Here is a 26,341-nt window from a genome sequence, read left to right on the forward strand (position 1 = left end):
AATCCATAATTGGAAAAAAAGACTGAAAACCTTTCCTCCCACCATTGACCTTCTAAGTAGGTGTGCTGGGCCAATCTTCGTCCTCAACAGTCACTACAGATTCTGATCTTTTTAACACCTGGTCCAGTTCACAAAGTCACTACATAAAACCTAACCCAGTTGCTTTCCCTCCATTCAACTTACATTTTCCTTCCGGGAAATTTTCTCTCTCCGAACAGATTGAGCAGCACCTCCTACACCGTCCTGGTTATAACCCTCATGAGATGAGAGAACTCTGGCATGTTGAGGATACTTTCACAGAATACCAAAGATTAGTTGAGACTCACAGGCCAGAAACAGAAAGGGAACTGAAGTCACCTACAAAGTCTGTGCCTCATATCAGGTACTGCGAAGAGCAAAGAGTGATCCTCTGAAATCACACCATCCTCATGACTAACCTCAGAATAAATACAGAATGATTACACTTATCGAATTGAGCGTTTAGGTCTCCCCGCACAGGTTCTATTCCACTCCGTCACTGAACATTGTGTTAACAGCTTCCTTGAAAGCTGATATAGAAATGAATCATAACCAACAAAAAATGAACAGTCTTCGTGTCTGACCATGTTAAAAATGTTTAAATGTTTTTAAAAGGTTAAAACCACTATAAAAATGAAACAGTAAGTTCAAAGTTAAAAAGAGAGAGAAAAAGCTATGTAAGGCTGAGCGAATACGAAAGTGAGCTAGTTTCCTAACACTGGACATTGTTTAACAGAATTGTTTCTAAGTCTTAAAAATATAAAAATCTCAACCCTAACCCCACCAGGTTAAAAAATAATATATTCTTCCTTATTTTCACACAAGGTTGTTCTATGAATGAGAAAGGGTAATGATACCTGAATTTAATAGCTTAAGTTTTAATTTCATGGGAGTTTGGGGCATAACCCAATAATCTTTCACACAACAAAGAGTAAAAACTCAACTATTGTAAACGTTTGAGAAAAAAATGTAGGCAGAGTGTACATTCAATCTGTATCTGATGCACGCATTAAAAGAAAAATCTTTCTATTTCCAATAAATGTAAAGGCAGTTTCTTTACAACTTCATTAAGGTGACACAGGCTCAGAGTAATACTCCTTTTATTTCCCTGAAAAGTACAGTTTCTAGAGTTCTTATTTGTTTATACAATTAATATTTTAAAAACTGAGAACAATGTTGTCCTATATTTTTTACAAGCATTTTGTTTTCCAGTATAGTGAAAAAAATTAAACCAAACAGTAAGATTATACACAAATGCCTTTCAAATTCATATAAAACTTACTATCTAACTTGTCTTAGGTAATATCTGAAGAAATTCCACACATTAACTTTTAATTAGGTTTAAATATGAGGAATCTATATTGAAAACTTTGTTTTTTAAATAATTGCATGAGTCATTCCCATTGCCTGTTTAAAAAATTAGTGAAAATATCAATATGCAACCCACTCAAAAGTGACTCATCTTGACATTGAATTACTCCCATGCATAATCTGAACAATAATCTCTCTTAACAAACAACCACATTATAATGAGGTCATATTAAAAGACAAAAACAATGTAAAAATGTGACCAATAAATGCCAGGACTGAGTTGTCTATTAAGTCGAGTTTATTGATCAAGAGTTGATTTACAAGTATATAGGGAGAGTCTAAAATTGTCATATTAGCCCTATTGAGAGAAAAATAACTTGCCTTTGAAGATGTGAGGTATCTCGTTTTCCACTGTCAGGAACTACAATGTATAACCTAACGTATTTCATGTTAAGCTTTAACTGACCAAATCTTTAGAGCAACCTGTATTTCCCAAGTGCTTAATCTTGTTCGGTTCATATGTTTGAAAATATCGCTTTTAGCTTCCTTCACATGGTCTTCATTCAGATCTTTCCTTAAATGACTCATCTGCCACTGTCCTAACATGGGATTTCCTCAAATCCTTTCAAAAGTAATTAAAAGGGCCCTGGCTGATGTGGCTCAGTGGACTGAGCCCCAGCCTGTGAAGCAAAGGGTCCCCAGTTTGATTCCCAGTCAGGGCACATGTCTGGGTTGCAGGCCAGGTCCCCAGCAGGAGGCACTGGAGAAGCAACCACACACTGATGTTTTTCTCCCTCTCTTTCTCTCTCCCTTCCCTTCTAAAAATAAATAAATAAAGTCTTTTTTAAAAAGTAACTAAAAGGAAGAGAGAGAGAGAGGAGGAGGAAGAAGGAAGGGAAGGGAGGATGGTAGGGAGAATGAAGGCAGAAAGGCATGCACGTACCTACATACACCTGATCCTCGGAATTGTCAGAGGTCTGTTGTACTGCGTGTGGAAACAAGATTAAGTGCATGCTGACAATATTCTATGATTTTTCAAGTTGAGGCAATCACAATGCTGTATGAGTAATAAGCTAAAAAACTGAGCATTCTGAAGAATGCTTACCTCTATTATTATTAGAGATAATTATAAAAGAAAAATTATCTCTATTGAATATTTATTATGTCCCAGTACCTGTACTAAGTGCTTATATGTATTATTTATTGCTCACAATAATTTATGAAACAGGTTTTATTTATTATTAAATTATCACTTATTATCACCATTTTAGCCTGGCTGGTGTGGCTCAGTGGATTGAGTGCCAGCCTGCGAAGCAAAGGGTCACTGGTTCTATTCCCAGTCAGGACACATGCCTGGGTTGCGAGCCAGGCCCCCAGTGGAGGGCGCACAAGAGGCAACCACACATTGATGTTTCTCTCCCTTTCTTTCTCCCTCTCTACCACTCTAAAACTGAATAAATAAAATCTTTAAAAAAATAAAAACGTATTATCACCATTTTAGTAATGAGAAAATGTGACTTAAAGTGGTTTTACACCTAGTATGTGATGGACCTGGGATTCCTACTGCTAACTCCAGAGCCTTTGCTCTTAACCAGTATGCTCTCTTTATTGTAATTAAAGAAAATGTGTGTGTTATTCTGATATATATTTTCTGAAGGACATAACTGGCTTATGAGAACTTATACTTCATGAGAAGTAGGCAGAGGGCAGCCAGCTCAAATAAAATATTGAAATAGATTATAATTTTATATTGCCAAACCAAGGACTTGAGTAAGCTGAGGAGAAGGGAAAAACTGAATTGGACAGAGAAGAAAGCTGCCCTAAGACCTCTCAGAAGTCTTGTGGATTCAGAACCAGGTGCTATATATTTAAAAAAAAAAATGTTGGACACAGGGCTGTGAATCCTGTGTTCCAGATCTTTTTCTGATAATCAAAAATGTGTGACGTGGATTTCGTCACTCAACTTCTCTGGGCATTAGTTTCCTCATCCATAAAACAATGGGAACAATTCTACAACAACCGACCCTGTAGCTCTGACTAAAACCCTGGGAGGACACGGAGACCTTCTCATTCCCCTGCTGGGTGTGCTCACAGCATCTGCTCCATTACACTGAGAGTCAAAACAGAGCCGTAGGACCCCACTCCTATTTAGTCAGAGTGGGTGCTTCTCCTTCGAGAGATCCTACTTCATTAAAAAGGAATATTCCACACCAGACAAGCCCTAGATAAGCACATGGCTCAGTAAGGGACCCAGAAGTAAGCAGTAACTACATATTCTGTCCACTACTAAGAAGTGCTTCACCACCCAATATAACCTAGAAAAACATTCTGTCCTCAAACTTCTCCTGAAATTCCAACAATTCTGAGACGGGCACCTGAAGTTAAAAAATAAAACCATCACTGAGGCAGCTAGGATAGCTCAGATGAGAAGATGCTTATCATCCCTACTTGGTATGGAAGAGTTCATTGCCTTGATAGAAATGACACATAAGGAACTTACAAGAATAAGTGTGCTCATTTTCTCTTGGCCTCGCCCTCCAAAGAAAGAGAAATGGGCAAAGTCAAGATAAGAATTAAGTAAAACTGTGACAAACAAGAAATGTGCAGGTTTTTTCTTTTTCTTCTCCTCCCTGAAGGTCTGCTCTCCCAGACAATGCCTGATTCTCTGTGCCTGTCCAGACATAGGCTTCGCGTTCACCATCCCCCTCAACTCTCCCTTCTGCCATCCCTTCAGTGTCCTTCAAGGGGCAAGTGTGCTCAATTGCTAATATGGTTGGACGTAAGCTAAAAACTCAAAACTAGAGAGTTATGATATTTGCACTTTTAATAGTGGAAATTCCAGGCAAAAATGACGATCAGCTGGAGTGGGACAGGGCTTCATGATCCCCTTAAATCATCCCCACATACCAGTCTGTGGATAGCACAATTCAAATTCTTCTCTGAGAGTACCCTTCTCTGGGAGTGGTGTGGGAGGGGCCAGTGAGGTATCCCAGAAAAACTTAAGAGGCTGGGATTAGCCAGTACAGGTCTCCTAGGACTCTGCCCCAAGCAGGCAGTCGCTGCACTGCCCCATCTCTTCCCTGCACTGGTGTCCAGGCCGCTGGCCAATTCGCTCACCTCTTCCCTGGCCTCACTCAGCATAGCGGCATCATCTGAGCAACCAAGGCCCCACGGTAACCCTGGCTGGCTTGACAAACACTGGCAGAGAGAGTCTAGGGTATGCTATTTAAAGCCATAAGCAGCTACTGTGGATGGAGATGAGCTGCTTTAGTGACAGAGGATAAGGCCAGACCGAAGATTTTCACTTGCCCTAATGACATTCACTCACCTGCTGCCGTTAGGCACCTGAATCTGCGAGAAAACAGCTCAGTTCTGTTTATTAACTACTGGTACTTATCTATCCCATCCAGCAAATTTTTCATAGTTACATTGCTTGGTTTCAAATCACTAGATTTGATTTTCAGCCTCGAAATATACTAATTAAATATACAGGTAAACATATATACACACACCTAAAAACTCACATGGACTTTTATATAAACATTCATACATACACCTTTGTACATGTATGTATATAGATAGGGAATGCATATGTAAATAGAGATCCATATATGTGTCTATGTTTGAATTCAAGCTGCATGAGCTACCTGAAATATTAGGAATATCCTCTGCGAACAGTCAAAAACAGATTCTGAAGGCCGGTATTGAGTCTTGTGTGAGACACAGGACAAGACACTCCCTCCTCTGGATTCCTAATCCATAAATGAGAACTGTCGTCAGGATTAAGTTAATTCCCTTAAAAGACAGATCTGTGCCTCACACATAATAGTCAGAGCTCGTCAATTTTAACTAGTATTAGTGTTATGATGAAACATCTATGGTCACTCAGGAGGACCACAGTGGCTTTCATTTTCTTCTGAAAGTCAAATTACATCCCAGCCAACCCTGTTAGTCTGACCCTGTGTTCGCCTTGTCCTCTTAAGCCATAAAATGTGCTCAACCAGAACCTTACCTAGGAAACTCCTATTCATCCTTAAAAAGTCACCTCAGATACTGTTTCCTCAGCAAACCCTTCCTGACTCCTAGCTTAGTTCAGATGACTTGGTTACCTACTTCATAAAACAATGTCCCCTTCCCTTATAGCAGGCATGCCAGTTTACCCTTATTCACATAGTTGGGTGATTTTTCTTTTATCCTCACCTGAAGACATTTTTTTCCATTGCTTTTTGGAGAGAGAAGAAGGAGGAGAGAAAGAGAGAGAGAAAAAAAGAGAGAAACAGCAAATGGCTGCCCCCAGTACGTTCCTGACCTGGGGTGACCTGCAACCCAGGCATGTGCCCTGACTGGAATCAACTATGCAAACTTCTGGTGCACAGGACTATGCTCCAACCACCTGCCAGGGCTGAATGACTTTTTCAAAGAAATGTCTGTATTTCCCACTCTACCTAAACTCCACAGGGGCAAGTTCTATGCCTGCTTTTGTGTTACATCCCCAGCCCTGAAAGTAGCATTACAGTAGATTCTCAATAAATACTTATTAAATGACTGCAGGACTCAGCCAAATTCTATCCAGATGTCAATCAATCCATTTATTTCCTCCTAAGAAGCAAAAAGGAAAAGAATTCACTCACAGGAATATAAGGAATCCTGGGAGTCACCAAGGAACACAAAGTTGGAAAGACCAGTACTTGTCTAAAGAAGTTAAACAATCTAAGAAAGTAAAAAGGGGTGGCGTTCTGTACTTGGCTTGAGAAACTTTTTAACATTCCATCAAGGAGAAGCCACAGAAAGAAATGAAAGGCTGTAAGACAGAGTTCTGGGTACCAAAGGGGAAGGAAGAGGAATTTTGCACAAAAGAAGGAATTGTTCAATAAAGTTCATGAAACCTGGAAGCTGATAGCAAGTAGATTATCCGTGGAATTTATGTGTCTTCATTCTTTCAGTAACTCACCAGATATGGGTTGTGCACCTACTGTATATCAGGCATGGCAACTAGTTTTGTGGATACAAGAGGAAGCATTACAGACACTGTTCCAATTCTCATGGAATTTCCAGTTTAACACGGGATAAAAGTCTTCAAACAAAAATTTATATGATCAGGGCTGAGAAGGAACTACATGTTGCTATAGTAACAATCCTGACTAGAAAGTCAATACATAAGCATATTTTCTTTTCTTCCAAGGAATTAATCCAAAGTATAGTATTTTATAATATCTTTTAAAAATTTTAAGCAACAGAAAGTCATGCCGACTTGTATCTGTTTTTGTTGCCTAATAGGAGTAAATTAATTTAAGAGACACCCTACATATCTATTATGGTGTTGAACTCAAGTGTGGGTTTGCGTCACGATGATGTTGCCCTTTTACTCACATGTGAAATAAGAGGAGATGGAAAGTGAGAGGAAAAAACTTAGTTATAAAAACCACAGCACTGAAACACTACTCAGGTTGATGGAGTTGACGTAGATGAAACCTTAGGACACTTAAACTTGTAAGTTCATAGCACTCCCTGCACCTGCAAAACTTAAGGGAAAACAAAAAAATATCGAAGAAAGGTCTATAATTCATCTTTAAAAATTGGTAATCAGTCCTTTGCTCCAATCTTCATACCACTCAGCCTGTCAATGTTAATCCGTTGAGGACATACCGTGCACTAAGCCCTGTTGAAAACCCAGGGGGAAGAGTTCTTGTCCTCGGTACTCCATGCCTCGCCCATCGATAAATGGACAAAATAAATTCAATAAATTGGAAATGCCAGTAATGGCTCCCAATAAGATCTGAAACACTGATACAGCATAGAGTAACTAGGGTTTCTGTTTAAGCTAAAATAACCTGGAAAGTCCTTATTGAGAAAATGGAATTTCGGTCAACACCCAAATGATGAGTAGGAACCTCTATTTAAATATCTAGAAAAGAACACTCTCAGAAGTCTTAAAAAAAAAAAACCCAGCATTTTCAAAAGTCCAGAGACAGGAAAAATTTGGATTATTGGAAAGACAAAATGAAGACCAAATAGGCTGAATATAGTGAATAAGGGGATGATATCAGAGAAGGGTGCTAAGACCAGATCTTGAAGAACAGGGGTTCTCCAGAAGGCAGCGTCACCTGAGAACATGTTAGAAATACAAACTTTAAGGCCCCTCTGCAGACCTACTGAGTCAGAAACCCAAAGTGGTGCCCAGAAATCTGTTTAACAAACCCTCCATGGGAATCTCATACCTCTAAGGTTAGAGGCCTCTTGGAGACAACAGTAATTCTCAATTCTAGCTGCATATTGGAACCATCTGGAGCAGCATGCAATCTACGTATGCTGAGCCTTACCCCAGACCAAATGAGTCTGTATCTCTAGGGTTGGGGTGCAGGCAGCTACGTATTTTAAAGGCTCTTTAGGTGATTATGATACACAATGATTATTGGAACTACTGACATAAGGGGCTTAAAGGTCATGGTAAAATTGCAAAGGAAAGTGACTGATGGCTTTTAAATAGAGAAAAGCTCATCAAATTTAGAAAGTTCAGCTTCTACGTGAAGGATGAAGAGAGGCAAAAGGGACCAAAAAAAAAAACCCCAAAAACAAACAAACAAAAACCCATAGGAGGTCAAAGTAGTAGCTTTGAAGATTTAATAAGTAGATCAGAACATATTTTATAGAAAAACCTCAAGACTTATTTATGGATTTTATAGAAGAGATGAAGGAAAAAAAGAGAAATATAGCATAAGCCTAGGTCTTGGCCTGAGAAACAGTGCCCAAACTTCTTTTTGGAGGCAACTGTGCAGGGGTGACTATGAAGGGTTAATTTTTGCCCCACTTAAATTTGAGATGATTATTAGACATCCAAATGGAAAAGCTGAGTAGGCAGCAGGATACACATAGAAGTCTGGAGCTGGGAGGAGTAGTCAGGGCCAGCCACAGAGAGTCATCAATGTATAGATGGTATTTGAAACAATCTATTCAGATGAGATCATCTAGGTTGAGAGTATAGATACAGAAGAGGGTGGGTACGGCACAGAGCCGGTGCATGGAGAGACTACAGGGTTGACTCATGGGAGCCCAAGGAGCATGATGGTCCCAGACTGCTAAAGCACAGGACTAATGAAGACCTCAAGGCCTCTGTGTTATCCGTGGCCCAGCCCCAAACCAGTTCTTGAAAGCTAAGTGATTTTAGAAACTTGAGAGCACGCCTAAGTGACTAGTGGCTACTAAATAACAGCATGCCTATCCACTTCGAAGTTCCATCTACCATCAGGAAATCTTTACATGAATGAAGAGAGTAATCTGAGGATGAGACACATTATGTGCAATGTCCAAGTTCACAGTTTCTGTATTCTGCCAGAACTTGGTCTGGGGAGATGGTACTCACTGGGAGCTTCCAAGGAACATGAAGACTCCAGGCAAGGATAAGAAGTTGTAGCTGTGCAGTTAACCCATCTGGGACTGACAGGTGCTGAGTCAAACTGGCTGGGATTATGACGGGGCGGTGGGCAAGGGCCAACGCAGTATTCCACACCAATCCCCCCCCCCCTGAAATCCCTTACCAGAGAAAGCTGGTCAGCTGGGAAAAACCAGTATCCAGCATCACTGCACACAAACAAGAAGCAGGCAGTAGAGTTATGTGGTCTGGCACTAACTGAGAACTTGTTAGATATGTAAATTTTCAAGCCTACCCCAGAGACCTATATCAGAAACTCCAGCAATCTATGTTCTAATAAGCCCTCCAGGAAATCTTGACGTCCACTAAGGTTAGAGGCCCCTTGGGGAGAACAATAATGTTCAATTTCAGTTGCATATTCCTCAAATGCAACATTTGAGGAACTCTGCTGGGGAAATGGTTGCATCAGAATAGCTGGCACTACTTTCTTATGGTGAGGTAACTTGGCATTTCCCTTACATCAAATCCAAGGAGCAATCTCTTCTGCTCTTAGTATTTTATAAAAATACACATATGTTTCTCTCTCTGTGTGTGTATGTATATATGTATGTATCTGTATATAGTATGTACATATCTCTATATCTGTATATAGAGATATATACACACATTTTTTTTCATGTGCTGCTTAACAACAGAGATACGTTCTAAGAAACGCATAGTTAGGAGAAATACGTTGTGTGAACATCACAGAGTGTACTTACACACACCTAGATGGTGCAGCCTACTCGGCATCTGGGCTACATGATATACCTACCATATGATACCATGTGCTATATATATACAAACCTAGAGAGCATGCTGCTGTACAAAACACCATGAGATTCAATCAAGTACAAGAGGAAAGGACACAATCCGGGGACCCAGTAAACATGAGACGTGTCACGCCGCTGCTGCCCTAACAGGTCACACTGTTTTCTAGCAACCTTTTTTTGTAAGTAGAAAGAGTACTCTCTAAAATAATAATAAAAAGTATAGCATAGTAAACACCTAAATGAGTAGCATAGTTATTATCAAGTATTATATACTGTACATAATTGTGAGTGCTATACTTTTATATAACTGGCAGCATAGTAGGTTTGTTCACATCAGCATCACTGCAAACACATGAGTCATGCGTCATGCTACTGTGTTATCACGGCTACAGCATTGCTAGGTGATAGGAATTTTATAGTTCCATTGTAATCTTAAGGGAGCACCATTCTCTGGGAGGTCCATCATTGACCAAAACCTCACTATGCAGTGTGTGTGTGTTATTTCCACACTTCATAAGGGGTCAGGTTCAAACATCTCCCAACATTTTTATTGCAGTTAGGTTCTTTGGAGCCTTTGAGAATACACATTTGTAGTTAGTGGATTAAAAATAAATTTTAAATTAGAAAAAACATTATTAGAAAGTAACCATGTCTCAAAGTTTAGAAAAGTAACATTCACACATGACATTTCCACTTGAGACTGTGATTAATGAATAATGGTCCATGTGATGCTTTGATTTCTTCCTTGGGCAGACATGCACTGGCCATGAGGACAAACAGGACACACACTTAGTTATACAGTCATAGAACATCAGTTCTAGAATCTCGGAAAGCTTATAGTTAACAATGTTCCAATTGTAGATCCTGGGCCATAGGAACCGGTGGAGGCAGTAATGAAGACCTGGAATGACGGCTGCTGTGTCCCAAGGCCGAACAACATGGTGCATCTATGAATAATTTAATCTTTTTATTGGAAAAGATATGATTCAGTGAAGAGGGAGAGTAATTTGTATTCGTTGGGAACTCTGACCAGCAATTTTATACTTTTTTATTATTAATAGCTAGGTAAAATGATTTGTGACTTAAGAAATAATTTTTCTCACTTGCAAAATATTTCATAATATAAGGTCCAATAGGTGAAACAATAAGAATCACTGATTTAATTCCAACCCCTAATTTTTAAGTATGGTAAAGAGTAAGAAGATAGGTCTATAAATACAGCTCAAATGTAAAAACATCCTCATAGATTTATGTACCTTTAAAATATTTCCAAGCATGGTATATAAAAAGAGGCCCCTCCCTGAAAACCATAGATCAATGGTTAGGGTCTGGGACCAATATGACTCAGAGTCTTCCCTCATCATTATGCTAAGTCTAAATCAGGCACCATAGTTGCAGCCCAAGGTGACGGTGGCATTCAGCTGACCAAACAGAAACAGGTATCTCACAGTGACTTAATTTTATCTGAACCCACATCACTATGCTTGGTCTGCTTTCTTGTCCTGGCAGCCAGTTAATACCATCCTCAGAGCCAGGTATGCAAAATAAAGGACTATATGAAGCCAGGCAGGAAAGCATGAAATACTGGCACACTCTAAGCAAGATCAAGTATCCTGCAAGCCCAAAGGAAGTATTGCCCCAAGATGCGAATCACTGTTAAAAGCATAGTGTTTCACAGATAATGCTAAGTAAAACGTTTCCCACTGTGTTTGGTTGCTAACATTTGCCGAATCTCTCACTAAGTGCTGGTCTTTGCTTTCTCTTGGGCTTCACATGCTCAGACTGGGTCCTGCTATGCTCATATGACACCCCAGCTTCTATTGTACAGTCCTTTCAGTCTATAAAGAACTTCCACTTCGGAGCATCGCCAGATAAAAGGAGACCTTCCAAAATCTCATACGTTTTAAATTGGCTTTGGAAAGTCCTATCACATAATCAAAAAAAAATCACCAAGATCATTTTGATAATGACATTTAATTTCAAAAGTGCATTTTCTGGTGGTTGGAGCCAAGGACTCACCATTCCACCCTTATCTCCAGCCCCTCAACTGCCTCCAGAGTTGCAGAAAATGCATACTCCTTGCTGTATGTTTCTTTTACCCACAAAAGACTCCAGATTGGGGGAAAAGTTGATATAAGATGGCATATTAACCACCATCACCTAATGAAAGAGATAGGAAATGAAGAAGGGTGGAGAGACACTGAACAGTGTACACAATCTAACGTCACAGAACTCTTTTTCACTATCCCCAAAATGTCTCACTCTGGGATTCCTCATTTAAAATATTTGATCAAATTAAAAGCCTGAGAGGAATGTTAAAACTATGACTTATGTCTGATTAATTTCATTCTAGCCAAGATATGGCATTTATCACAATAATAAAGGAAAATGTTTCCTAAAAATGAAGTGGTTTGCTGCATGGTGCACTGAATGATTGTTCATCGTGTAAAACCTCGTACAACTGTAAGAAGGCAACCACTGTCACCTTATCTTTGTCAACTCAGAAGACTCTGGTAAGTGGAGCGGGATATTTTCACTGCATGTTTCTAAGCAGAACCTAAGGAAGAACTTTCTCTGTGGCAGAGCTCTATGCAAATAAGATGGAAAGAAGTGCATATCCCAGGAGTCTTCAGAGCAGGGGCTGGAGTGCCTGCAGAGAAGACTGTGATAGAAGAGTTCTGTACTGGGTGCAAAAGGCGATCCGAAATCACAGGAGTTTCACCAAGGTATTCACTTCAGAGAAGATTGTGTTTTCCACAAGTTCCACAATGTTAGTCATCATGATTATTATTAATCACAAAATCTTAAGGGCTAATATTTATAGACAGAAAAAAGAAATTACTAGAGTAACAATCACAGATTTCCCAGGAGCCAGGCTGTGTGAAAGATGCATTAACATTCTTGGGAAGGCCTTGGCCTGACAAGCATTACCTTCCCCACTTTACTGAAGGAAAGAGATTTCCATCAGGTTAAGTAAGTTGTAAGTCACAAGACTGGTAGGTGGTGGAACTGGAATTGGAGTCCAGGTTTATCTGATTCTAAACCAACACCATGCCTGCTCCCTACATGAACCATTTCCCTCAGCCATTTTATAAAACTTTTGACTTCTGTCAACAATTGTACTTACATTTTTCCAAACTGAAATCTTTCAAAATATCCTAACTCAACAGATTGGTCACTATTCCTCTTCACTGGTATTTTCTGATTGTTCTTACTGTAATACTCCAAATTTAGTATCTTCTAAATATTTTAGAAAAGCAGGCAAAACCTATCAGGCTATGTAATATCCTTTTCAAAAATATTACTAACTCTGGAATTAGATGTTAGTGCCATTACATATCCCAGTTTTTAAAATCAATAAAGTAGAATTTTCAGAAATTTATTATCACTATGGAAGAATCGAATTAGTTTATCAAAGGACTTACAAATCACAATAAGTCTAATGACAATCTCTTGATACATTTAATGGAGTTTAAGATTGCTCAAAAATTAATCAGCTCCTTTGAAAATATTTGGAAAAATACCAAGTGTTTAAAGTTTCTTGTTTTAGAAACAGAGAGTTCAAAGTCTAACTACCTTAATAAATAGTGCAATTGATTTTGTTATCTCCAATTTTTTTTGCAATTTCACTATTATAGACTGATGATAGGAAGTTAAAATCTCCCTTTTCAATTGTATTTCTGGTTAATCTCAATAAATATCTAACAGTATTAAAAACATACAAGTTAATTTATGTCATGGCCTCCTTGTCAATGACCCACATTGTGAGAAGCACAGATAGGCAGCTTGGGGCACCAGAGCCACCATGTGCTTTGTTGTCAATAGATCCACAGGCCAGTCTAGCTCTGCTACCAACTGTTTAACCTGACAGCAAATTCTGTCACTTGTCCTTGAATCACAGTATTGAATTAAACATTGATATTCTCTGCCTTTTCTATGACTTTCCATATATTTGTATGTATATGTATATACTTGTGTATGCATAAATACATGTGTATATATGCATATATGTTTGCATATATATACATACATATAGCTATGCATAGTGTAAATACTACAAGTGACAAAAATGGTGGTGAGGCAGCAGTGGCGATGAACAGCAGAATGGGCAGGCCCGCATTCACATGTGCCCCTGGATAAAAACTGGGAAGGATGACTGGGGAGTGAGTGATCCCAGACCCAGGCCAGACCACACAGCCATGTTCCAGTGCTGGGGAAACAAAGCCTCAAAACCCCTGGCTGTAAAAACCAGTGGGGTTTTGGGCAGCAGAAGAAACTGCTGTTCTTTCAGGAGAGTCAGTTAAAAGGGCCCACAGGGTCCTAGGACATACGCAAACCTAACTACTCTGGGAATAAGTACCAGGGCAGCAGCTAGAAGGGCGCCAGTTGCTTACAGGAAATGGGGGAAGTGAATGAAAATAGGGCAAGAGCCAAGCAAGCGGCATTGTTCCCTCTCTGACCTATAGCACCACAAAGAGGTGAAGCAGGTTGCCCCACCCTGGCAAATACCTAAGGCTCTGCCCCTTACAATTTAATGACATGGGGAATCAAAGCAGCTCTACCCAATACACAGAAACACGGGGAGGATGCCAAATTGAGAAGACAAAGAAATATGGCCCAAATGAAAGAACTGATCAAAGCTCCAGAATAAGAATTCAGTGACACAGACATAGCCAACCTATCAGAGGCAGAGTTCAAAACACTGGTAATCAGGATGCTCAGAGAAATGATTGAGTGTAGCCACAAAATAAAGGAAGAAGTAAATGCTATACAAAGTGAAATAAAGAAAAATATACAGGGAATTGGCAGTGAAGGGAAGGAGGCAGGGACTCAAGTCAATGCTTTGGAACAAAAGGAAGAAATAAACATTCAACCAGGACAGAAAGAAGAAACAAGAATTTAAAGAAATAAAGAGAGGCCTAGGAATCTTTGGGACAACTTTAAATATTCCAACATCCGAATCATAGGGATGCCAGAAGGAGAAGAGGAAGAGCAAGAAATTGAAAACTTATTTGAAAAAATGATGAAAGAAAACTTCCCTAATTTGGTAAAGGAAATAGACATACAGGTCCAGGAATCTCAGAGAGTCCCAAACAAGTTGGGACCAAAGAGGACCACACCAAGATACATCATAATTAATATGCCAAAGGTTAAAGATAGAGAATCTTAAAAGCAGCAAGAGAAAAAAAGAGAGTTACCTACAAAGGAATTCTTATGAGACTATCAGCTGATTTTTCAAAAGAAACCTTGCAGGTAAGAAGGGACTGGCAAGAAGAATTTAAAGAGATCAAAAGCAAGGAGCTACATCCAAGATTACCCTATCCAGAAAAGCTATCATTTAGAATGGAAGGGCAGATAAAGTGCTTCCAAGACAAGGTAAAGCTAAAGGAGTTCATCACCACAAATCCCTTATTATATGAAATGTTAAAGGAACTTATGTAAGAAAAAGAAGATCAAAACTTTGAACAGTAAAATGACAACTCACAACTATCAATGACAGAATCTAAAAAAAAAAAGACAAAGTAAGCAAACAACTAGAACAGGAATAGAATCGTAGATATGGAGATCACATGGAGGGCTATCAACAGGGAGGGGAAGGGTGAGAATGGGGGAAAGAGGTACAGCGAAGCATAATAAGAAGCATAATTTGTAGGTACAAAATAGACAGAGGGAGGTTAAGAATAGTATAGGAAATGGAGAAGCCAAAGAACTTATATGTACGACCCATAGCCATGAACTAAAGGTGGGGGATTACTGGAGGGAATGGGGGTATCAGGCAGAGAGTGGCAAGGGGGTAAAAATAGGATAGCTATAATAGTATAATCAATAAAATATACTGAATTAAAAAAAAACAGTACTTCTTGGAAACTATAAAGAAGTAAGGGATATGAACATACAGTATATATAGTAAGAAAGTGAGAAAAACATTTTAAATGGAAGAAATTATAGCCATAGATGGAGCTTTACTAAATGGGCATTTAACTGATCAAACATGAAAGGCTGAAGGACCTAGCTACTAAAAGAAAGTCAGATTTTAAAAAATCAAATTTCATAATCATCTCAGATAAAATTTGGGAGACAGAAGCGAGAAAAAAAGTTACTGAAAATAAACCTGTCTAAACTCCAGAAAAAAAAGCCCTCGTGACTTCAGAACAACTTTTCTATGAAAAAAAAAAAAAGCAACATAATTAAAACCAGGAATGCTCATCCTCCTCTCCTCCAGAACGCCCATGCAAGCCTGTCACTATCAACCACACACTCACCCTCCCTTTCCTTCCTCCCTCCTTTTTGTATGATATTTGGCCCTATATTCTGTCAAATATTACCCATCACTTCTTCAGCTCTCCAGTGTATTCATTACATATGTTACAAAGGTCATGAAATCAACCTCACCCCATTTTCTCCCCATTCTTGTGGCCGTCACTTGTGGACCTCCACACAATTCCCTTCCTTTCCCCACAGGCTCCTCCTCCTACCCATCCTATTCCATTCCCTGCCATCATCAGTGATCACTTTAATAAAAAGTATCTGTCTTTTCAATAATCTGGTATCACAAATATTGCTTCCTCTGGGAAGCCTTCTACCATCCTTCCAGGCAGAAAGAATCTTTTCATAATCTAGCTTTCACATTTCATCTATTCTAGTCTTGCAAGCATTTAAAACATTCTGCCTTGTACTGTGATTCTACTTTTGCATATCTTATTTACATTACCCTTGGAAGACAAAGGTTACACCTCACTTCCTTCACTATTTACTACGGCAATCAATACAGCACTGTACGTGGCCTAGTACTTCAAAATGCTGTATTAACTTATCAGTATTCCTAGAAGCAGAGCATTAAATTGAATGAATAATAGGTTTTTTTGCAGATGCAAACTTCGAAACTGGGTTTAGTTAGCAGGAGTGGAGGTTGGGTAGAGGTGAGCAAAGAGGGAAAAAGTAGGGAAAACTGTAATAGCACAAACAATTAAAAAATAAAGAAATTTTAAAAAGAACTCTGTGACCTCAAAGCATGATTATGCACAAGGGCATCATATCCATAACTCACTGTACTTTTGTCATTTAAGATATGCTCGGCAGTGCTTTCACAGCTCTATGGCATTTCTTGAGTATCTTTAAAAATAAGCATTACTTTATAATAAAACCATGGTTGCCGTGGCATTGAGAAGAATAGGAAGCATTACTTCCCAGGCCAACGACAAAAAGAAAAAGTCTTTCCCCTCCCCTTTTATTCTGTTTTCCATGTATGTCCAAAGAAAGACTTTCAATACACATTTACTCTTTTCCCTATTTTTAACTCATCTTTAAACCTAATTTAAAAATTTACTATACCAAAGTTAGTAAATCATAATCAAATTGATGTAAATCAAATAATATGCACTGACTAGGTGGTACTCATAAACAAACATTAATGATTTAGATTAACTACCAAATAAGTAGTAAAAAGAATTATTTTCAAAATTTGAAAACACTTGACCATTTTTTCCACTTCCTACATTATTCCAAGCTCACATATTTGGCTATTTTTTTTTGTATAAGACCAACTAAGTCATGCAAGAGAAATAGAGCCAAAATTTTGGAATAAGCTAGACATAGCTTATGAAAATTAGACATGAAATGTGAAAATGATCAAGGACTATGCCGAAACTTCCCTCTTTGCCCACTATAAGCACAAACTGTAGCCTATCTATTTGAGAAAGGAGGCAGGTGGGAGAGGTATCCAAGAGCCCGTATCTGGCACATGCTGGCACAGTAACTAGGTAAACACCGTCAGCTCCTGAAAGGCCACAGCTAGTCCAAATCTCAGGGAAGAAGTCGTGAGATCTGTCACAAACTGGTTCTCCCAGACTAATGAACATAGAGGACACTCGCCCATTCTTAATTTTTAAAGGGGCTGTTGCCTGATGCTTTTTCCCTTCTACATCTAGAAATTTAAGGGTATAGGGACTTTGAGTGTCTCCTAATCCTACATTACTAAAGTTGTCTCGGGTAGATGCCTAGAGCTGAAAGAAGGTCTCACTCCTTCGTTCCTCAGAACTTCAAGGTCTCCTAAATGAGCACGTAGACCATGAAGGCACAGATCTCCCTCTTCTCCCATCAATAAAATACACGACGCCTTCCACAGACACGGTCCATGAAAGGAAAAGGTGGGAAGGGACTGGCTGTTAGCGATCAGGTTCTTCTCATAAAAGCACATGTACAAATGTCAGCCTCTAAAAGATCAGCCCTGGAAAACCCTCTTTTCTAAATCCATTATAAATAGCTACAAAGTTGTTTCTTTTTTTAGTATCAGACACTTCATACTTCATTTGCCAGATTGAGCTGCATTTACAATCACTGGTCAAATATTCTCAATCCCAGGTACACTATCTCATAATGCTTTTTTAAAATGCTATTTAAAAAGTGCTTATACAGCTAGACTCACTGAAATAGGCAGGACAAGAACATGTTTTAGAAGGGACAAAAAAAAATCCTAAAGTAAAAGTCTTCAGGCAAGGAAATCTTAAGGCTGTTTTCTTTCTAAGTTAGCAGCAGTCCACAAAGACTTCATTTGGCCATGTCCCGAATCTAAAAGCATGAAATGCCTCCAGTATTAACCAGATGTAACTAACATATATTTTAGCAGTATATATTTTGGCAATAAAGGTTCTGTTCATGGTTCCCAACTTTTAACCTCAAGCTTCCAGGACCTCCTACCCTATCAGTGAAGACCCCTGTTAGATGCCCCAGGAGGCCCAAGAGTAGTCTAGAGTGAAACAAGGCAGGAGGAAGAGACACCAGGCAGAAGAAACCTCCCACCTGTGTTTTAATCAGGCCTTTCTTGAGTTTATCCATTTTACGTGTTATTAGATAACCCGCAGTGATTTCATGGGATGGAAGAACTCTGGATGTTTAAACAAAATGTTGAAAACTTCTGTCCTAGATAAATTCCCTTGATCAACCCATGAAGAAATCACTGAACTGGATAACCCAAAAGAGCCATTCACCAGTCAATTCTTCCACCCCCAACTGTTTCCTCTTATAACGATCCAGGAGAATTAACAGAGCAATATTGTTCTAGCAGGCCTAGAAAAATCCACTTTCCTTATGTTATGAAATACATGACATAAAGTCTACTAACCAAACAATCCTTTATTTTGGCAAATTTATAGACCACAAAATATGATTATGAGCTGCTGCTACTGGCAGGGGAGATTTAGTGGCGCTACAGAGCAAATGCCAGGGCTCTGTGGAATAAAGAAATCTATTTTCAGCTGGGATTCTCAGCCAGAAGTGTCTTCCCACTGAGGAGAGTGTGAAATGCCTGCCGTCCTGACCAATGGACTCTCACCTCAAGGATGTAGAAGCAGAGAGGTAAAGCACATCAACACCCTTTAACCAAAAAGCACCAGGAGCACATGTGCAGTTGACAAGCTGGGTTTAATACAAGTTGCAGGGGGAGAATGCACATCAGAGGGAACCATCGGCATCTCAGTAATAAAGTGTTAAGGGGAAAAAAAACTATTATCAGGATGTAGGCTTTGGTTGGGTGATTTGGGGAAGGGTCTAGAGAAGTAGAGCTTTGTTCTAGGTCGGATACTGTCAGACAGCAGGGACAAGTCTATGACTGAATATCTCCATAATTCTTACCTATAACTGGGACCAATAAGAGTAAGAATAAAGTTGTAACTGGTAAAGAATGAGCGGTCACTCTTAAGTGGCAATCTTGGCAAGGAATAGGAAAAGGTATTGCTACACAGGTACAGACGTTGTTCTTGGGCACATAAGGTGAGAATCATTGTCAATTCCCTTGTGCAGATGACTTTAATGATGATTTCAGAAACCCAAAGAATAATATGTTAGTTATTAAGTATGTCTATGTCTAGATCACATTCTAGACTGTAGCTCTGGAAATATCACTCAAGGAATTTTTTTGTCCTCTCCAATAATGTCTACCTTAAAGCACCTTTCCTGTGATCATTTCACACAGTTAACTAGAATAGGGAGACTCTACGTATTTCAGTCAAGCCTCTGATGTCCAGAGGGGTAAAGAGGTAAGAGTCATTGCTTGCTTTCCAAACTATCTGTGGTAAAGCAAGAGTTTATTTTCTCCCCAATTGTACAATAAAAACTAATTACTGGAAAAATAAAAAAAAATACAAGACACAAAACCCCAGTCTCATTTTTTAATTTAATCTTTATTGTATTTTTTCCATTACCATTTAGTTCCCTTCTCTCCCCAGCAATCACCACATTGTTGTCCATGTCCATGAGTCCTTTTTCCTTTTTTGCTCAATCCCTCCACCCCCTAACTACCCCACAACTGCCATCTGCTCTCCATCTATGAGTCTGTCTCTGTGTTGCCTCTGTGTTAGTTCAGTTTGTTCATTAGATTCTACATATGAGTGAAATCATACAGCATTTGTCTTTCTCTGCCTGGCTCATTTCACTTAGCATAATGTTCTCCAGGTCCATCTGTACTGTCACAGAGGGTAAAGTTTTCTGCTTTTTTATGGCTGAGTAGAATTCCACTGTGTAAATGTCCCATAGTTGCTTTATCCACTCATCTACTGATGGGCACTTGGGCTGCTTCCATGTCTTAGCAACTGTAAATAAACAGCAATGAACATAGGGGTGCTTATGTTTTTTCAAATTAGTGTTTTGGGTTCCTTCAGATATATTCCCAGAAGTGGGATTGCTGGGTCAAAAGGCAGATCCACTTTTTTGTTATTAGAATGAATATAAATACAATAACTGTCAAATTGCTATAACAGTTCTATATATATAGTCTTGCTCTCTATATTTGTCAGAAACTTGCATTCATGGACATACTTTGAGTAGCATTGTATTTTTTTTTAATTAAAACATTCTGTCTAATATAAATTACCTGTCTCAGAGTATTGTCCACTTCGAAGTCACAGAGCACAAAGTCCCATAGATGACCTGCTCTCAGCACCCCTGCTCCTCTCCCTGCCATCTTCTGCAGTCTCCCTCCACAGCTACTGTGAGTTGGAAACTCGAGAAGAGGCTTCCATTTCCGCACACCCTCAGAGTCAGCACTGCCTGCTACACCCAGACCTACCCTTTTGCTGGATCAGACTGAAGGCCCTGGTCACTTTTCTCTGGGTTGAAACTGTCCCATTCAAAAAATCTCCCTACAGAATACTCCCTTTGACCACAATGTTTAAGTTAAACATGACTCACACACATATACACCCACATATATGTATATACACATATAAACACATATACATATTTTTAAATATTTTGATACTTAAATTCTGTGGCATATTTAACATCTTTGAGTTCCATAAGCCTGGTAACCGTGGTTATTCCAGTGCCTGGAAGAGTGATTGACCTGTAACTGGCTTCCTACAAAAACTTTTAATTAACTGATTGATCAGATCAACAAATGGGATAAATTAATACCTGTAGTGTACCCTGGTAGTGTACTATATACACAGATGGATGCATACTGTATCTACATATACATGATGTCAGCAGTGAATATCATCCCTTTAAAATGAGAAATTAAACAAACCTCATAATTTCAATCACAGTTTATAGTGACTTTTTCTCTTTTTGGTCACAAAGTTTTATTGCCCCAGATTTCTGAATCTACATAATCTCACACATACAGTAAAAATAAAACATTGCTAAATTGGGTTTAGAAATCACTGTGATAATCCATTATAAGATTTTCTTGCATTTTGCCTCCCTTAAAATGATTTTTAAGCCAATATCGCAAGTTTCAAGTCTGAGCTGAGGAGATAAAAAGCACATGATATTATTTATGCTTAAAATCTAAAAAATAATGCTGAATTAAGCTTTGTAATCAATACATTTTACTTAAAAGTTTTACAAAACAGTACCTTTTCTATAACTTATTTCCACTTCTGTCTTTGCAATACTAAATCCAGCTCTCTCAGTAATTTAAACCTCAATAACTTAGTTAATTCAGGTCTAGTCAACCTTTATGCAGACTAAGAAGAAGTTGAAAGATCCCTTATGTCTTCAAACCCCCAAACATGGCCCAACCCCAAATATGAGGGTGTGGACCCTAAACGAATGGAATCCAACTTGGAGAGTCAGACCTGCTGCACGCGTTCTATTCAATTTTCTGGACTGGCTTTTAAAAAATCTACAGACCATCATGGGGTGGGGCAAGACTGGAAAATCAAGCCTGAAATAAGGAACCCAACAGCATTTGATAAAACATATGGTATCCTAACTCCTTGGTCTTAGGTATAGAGAGGACAACAGCAGAATATTCATAGTATTGGTGGAAGACCAGCCAAGGTAGAAAAATCATAAGCAGAAATGTAAGGGATACTCTGAGAACTCTTAGAAGCAGTGATAAAACAAAAGGAAAAGCTCTGAACTCCCAAGAAACAGCAGCCTGGCAACCACAGGAAGGAAAAATGGTTGCTCATTTTAAACAAAGACTTGCAGTCAACTGTGGATAGAAAAAGGCATAAACATTTTTCAAATGTTCAAATGACACACTTTTCAAATAACATCTAGAGATACAAAACAAATAAAAATACTTCACATCTGCAGAGAGTGTAAAGAAGGCTCAGTCATTATGGGGTTCAGCCATACAACTGAAGAGCAACTTATGGGTATTTTACTTGAAGGTAAAGGTTACTATGAATCAAAGCCACCACACAGAGACAACTATATCACCAGTTCATACAGTAATGCTATTTGAACACATTCCGACAGAAGATCTGCTGAGTTCCCATTTTAGCATTCTGTGGGGAAGCTAAAGAATGCTTTCAAAATACTTTAAGAAGATATCAAAAGTTTCCACGTAAGTGTAATACTATCATTTTGGAGGAATCTAAGTTTCTTTAGAAAGTTTTCAAAACACTTTGAAAGAAATAAGAAAATAAAATTCCCCAGTGTAACACAAGTAAAAATATAAGCCAAAAAAAAAAAAACCCCTATTAAAATAGCTGTCTTTTGTTTCTTGGAATAATGTTGTTTTCATGTCAAAATTAAGCCAAAGCACACATCTTTAACAATCAAATGCTTTCTCCTGCTTCTTTCTTCCTAAATTTAAACTATAATAATGAGGCTTCTTTCCACCTCCACCTTCCCAACCATGCTGAAGCCATGCTACACTCCCAAACGCCTGCAAACAAATACACACAAAGGGAATGAGTCTTACCAGACCATCACAGTTGTTAATGGCAACAGAGGTTCCTGGAATGTCCATGATGTCACCAACGTAAGCACAGTTAGTCTGCAAAGGCTCTGTTTTCCAGATTCCTTCAGAAGCACTTCCTGGTTGATGATCATTAACAGGGCTGGATGTATTCCCGGGCACTGGAGATGTTTCATGCCATTCCACAACAGCCCCGGGAGCTATGAGCTGGATGTTGGGCTTTAGTCGCAGATGAAAATCTCTTCCAAACGCTGTGATGTTAAAGAACAATTGCTCAGAGTTGGAAGACACGTCCCTCGTTGATCTTTTTTTGTGATTTGCAGAAAGAATATGGGAGAGATAGTGTCCTTCTCGATTTGTGCTGACTGGAGTCACCAGCTCATACTCTTTCTTTCTCTTTATGGGTGAATCTGTGGAGTGAAAAATAGAATTGTAGGACCCTGTGCAACAACAAGAGAACACAGGAGGACACAGCATAAGGTGCCCACCACAAGACTGCACCTCAACTTGCATAATAAGTTTATTTCTGAATCATCTCATAAGCACTACATTTTGAGAACTCAAATCACTTCTCAAATGCACTTAGGTAACTCTGTGTTCAAAGACTCTTTTTCCATTTTTTAAAAAAAGTTTATTACAGCACTGGCTGGAGTGGCTTAGTGGATTGAGTGCCAGCCTATGAACAAAAGGGTCGCTGGTTCAATTCCCAGTCAGGGCACATGCCTGAGTTGTGGGCCAGGTCCCAGTAGGGGGCGTGACAGAGGCGACCACACATTGATGGTTCTCTCCCTCTTTTTCTCCCTCCCTTCCCCTCTCTAAAAAGAAATAAAATCTTTTTAAAAAATGGTTTATTATTTTTAAAAGTTTATTACAATGTGAACATTCATATCTCATTTATATATTTGAGAACATGAATAAAGTTTCCATGAACAATACCTGGCTTATAATCAAAACATGTTCCCAATTAATTAGTTATTGCTTAACTGACACCTGCTACAAACTTTTAACAAAGTTGCTATTATGTAGAAGAAATATTTTTCTTATCTTTAAAATTTTTTCCTATAAGAATCCTGGAATTTACAGTAATTACAATAGCTACTTTATGTTGCATCTCCCGCAGCCTATAATTTATACACTGTAGTTTATACACATTTTCTCCATCATAACAACCTAACAATCATACTTTACAGGTGAGGAAATGGAGACTCGGTTGTTTCCATGGTCAAATAACTATGAAGTTCGGATATGGACCCAAGTGCTACTCCAGTTCTCACATATTCATTCTGCTACATCATGTCATGTCCCAAAAATCACAGAATGCTTTCAGAAAATGAGGAAATGGGTAAAAAATAAGAAATAATAATCTATAAATTGAACACACAGGTACTGGTTAGTCAAGGGCAAGTGGCATTGTCATTTTGCAGCACGTTCCTTACATGGGACAGATGCTCATTTGAATATGAAAGTGTATTTGGGGTCCACCTGACAACAATGGTGGCCACTTACATGCTAAACTGAATTTCATTGTTAGAACTTCATTCCCCTCATTTGGTCAGTGTGAGTATTATGTCTGCTAAAATGCAAGCGTCCTTAGGAGGGATAATACACTGAATGAACCATTTATCCTTGAAGGCAGAAGGCAGTGGATCCCGAAGGAAATGAGGGGGCAAGAGGATGAAGAAAGCAAGCATGGAAATAGAAATCTGAGAGTATGAATTAAACAGTTCCCCACCTTCATAATTCTAGCCTAAGACTAGTGCTGTGGTCTGTTAAAGTACCCTGAAAACATATGATTCACAAATACTGCTCACTTATAGAAACTGCATGTATGTCATCCAGTGGAGTTTGAGACCCATAAATGAACCTACAATCTATACTTTTAAATATAATTATAGAATCACTATGTTTCCATTATTCTCCTGCTTTTTAAATGCCTTAAACAATGTGTAAAGTACCAGAAGACAAATGAAGGCGTTTTGCAACTTGGAAATTTCTAGAGTACATGTTTGTAATCATTATGCCACTTACAATGACCAATGGATCTAAACAAAATGTCCCTCTTTCTGAAATGCACAGAGTAAGTAACAGGGCTGCAAATATTTACTAGGCAGAGAAGGAGCCGGGACTGTCCTGCCCCAGAGACAGTGAAGCCTGAGCCCAGCACAGGAGCAGTTACACAGCAGCAGCAGGATCCCTGTGTCACAGGTGCTCCGTGTCTTCATCAAGGACCCACACAAGCCAGTGCTGTACGCACGGACACAGAGACTGGTCTCCCTACCGCCATCTCTGGTGAATACTTTTGGGAATTCCAGTTTAGGGAGAACTTGAAATTTTAGGGAATGAACTCAAGCGTCACAGGAGTGGAGTGATGGAGGGTGGTAAAGGATGAATCAGGATCTTGGATGTGGACTGACAAAGCTTACCCCAAATTAATTCCTGAGGATAAGAACTTCCCACTCAACCTGGTATTCCCAATATACCCTAAAAGAAGATTTTGTACTTTCCAGGATCCCCTGTCAGTGGGATTTGTTTAGTATGTGTGCAGGTGGCAATGCGGGTAACTAAAGAACCTTTGCTCTGTCTAGGCTGCTCCACACTCTGACTTACTGTCCAAGGCCCACAAGCATCTGGCTGCACCAATAATCCCGGTTATAACTCTTTCTCTAACCATCCATTCACTGCTTCACGGGAAGGAGAAAGCAATGCTTAATTTTAATACATGGATTTCCCATCTCCGCTGAAAGGAATTCACACAACCAAAGTCTAGACAATATACTGATACCTGGATTAAGTGACTGGACAATGAGAAAATTTAAAAAGAATGCAGGGAGTCTCCTCCACGCCCAAGAGGATACCCAGAGCCTCATGCTTACAGTAAACTGTACATTCCAGCGTCACTGGGACAGTTCCATTTTTCCTGTCAGACAACACGTTCTGAACCTTTTTTCATAATAAACATGGTGTATTGCTACAGAGCTCTGTCTTGTGCAATGCTAATTAGTAAATCATTCCTAAAACATGCACATAAGAAACATTTCTGAAATTAAAGCTTGACTGAGTCATTTTCCAGGAGGAAATTAAGGTAATCAAGGAAAAAGATGCACTTAGTAGCCTTCCAGGCTACCATCCCTGGACGGTATGTTAACAAACTAACAAAGGAGCGGCCTAGTCACCTGCCATTTAATAGCAGAGTAAATACTGGGCTGTGCTTTGTGCTTAAGAACATACCATCTCTAATTCTCACAACAGCCACAGTAGGTAGGTATTACTGTCCCCAGTTCATAAAGGAGAAGGCAGGACTAGAAGGTCTGACACTAGCCAGCGAGGAGCCAAAGGAAACTTCCAATTCTGACCATTTTGAAACTGAAGATCATGCTCCTGTGTTCTTATCCACTTTACAATAGATGGGACATCTTCCTATCAACATGTAATTTAACATCTGACTTAAAGAGGAAAACTACCACAATAACGACGACACTCTGCCTGCCCACAGCCAGTCAACTGATTTTTCCTCTGGCATAGTTTCAAAAACTTCTCAGTCTTTGGGAGAAAACAAAAAGGGTGCTGGGTCAAGCTCACAGCTCTCAAAAGCATTTAATCTCAGATTACGATCACAGAATAACACCAAATAATATCAAATGTTAATTTCCTGCATTCAAAAATTACACATTTCACAGGCCT

At 39.1% G+C, this 26,341-nt stretch overlaps 1 protein-coding gene across 1 annotated transcript in view; it reads right to left on the reverse strand.

The window, feature by feature from the left end:
* ADAMTS3 (ADAM metallopeptidase with thrombospondin type 1 motif 3) overlaps positions 1 to 26,341 on the reverse strand; it is a 229,285-nt gene that overhangs the window by 183,363 nt on the left and 19,581 nt on the right. The window contains exon 3 of the mRNA XM_024577370.3: positions 22,664 to 23,070. Within this exon, the coding sequence (XP_024433138.2) occupies positions 22,664 to 23,070 (407 nt within the window). The remainder of the gene's footprint in view (positions 1 to 22,663; positions 23,071 to 26,341) is intronic.

Source organism: Desmodus rotundus, chromosome 4 (assembly GCF_022682495.2).
Source record: "Desmodus rotundus isolate HL8 chromosome 4, HLdesRot8A.1, whole genome shotgun sequence".
Lineage (NCBI taxonomy): Eukaryota > Metazoa > Chordata > Mammalia > Chiroptera > Phyllostomidae > Desmodus > Desmodus rotundus.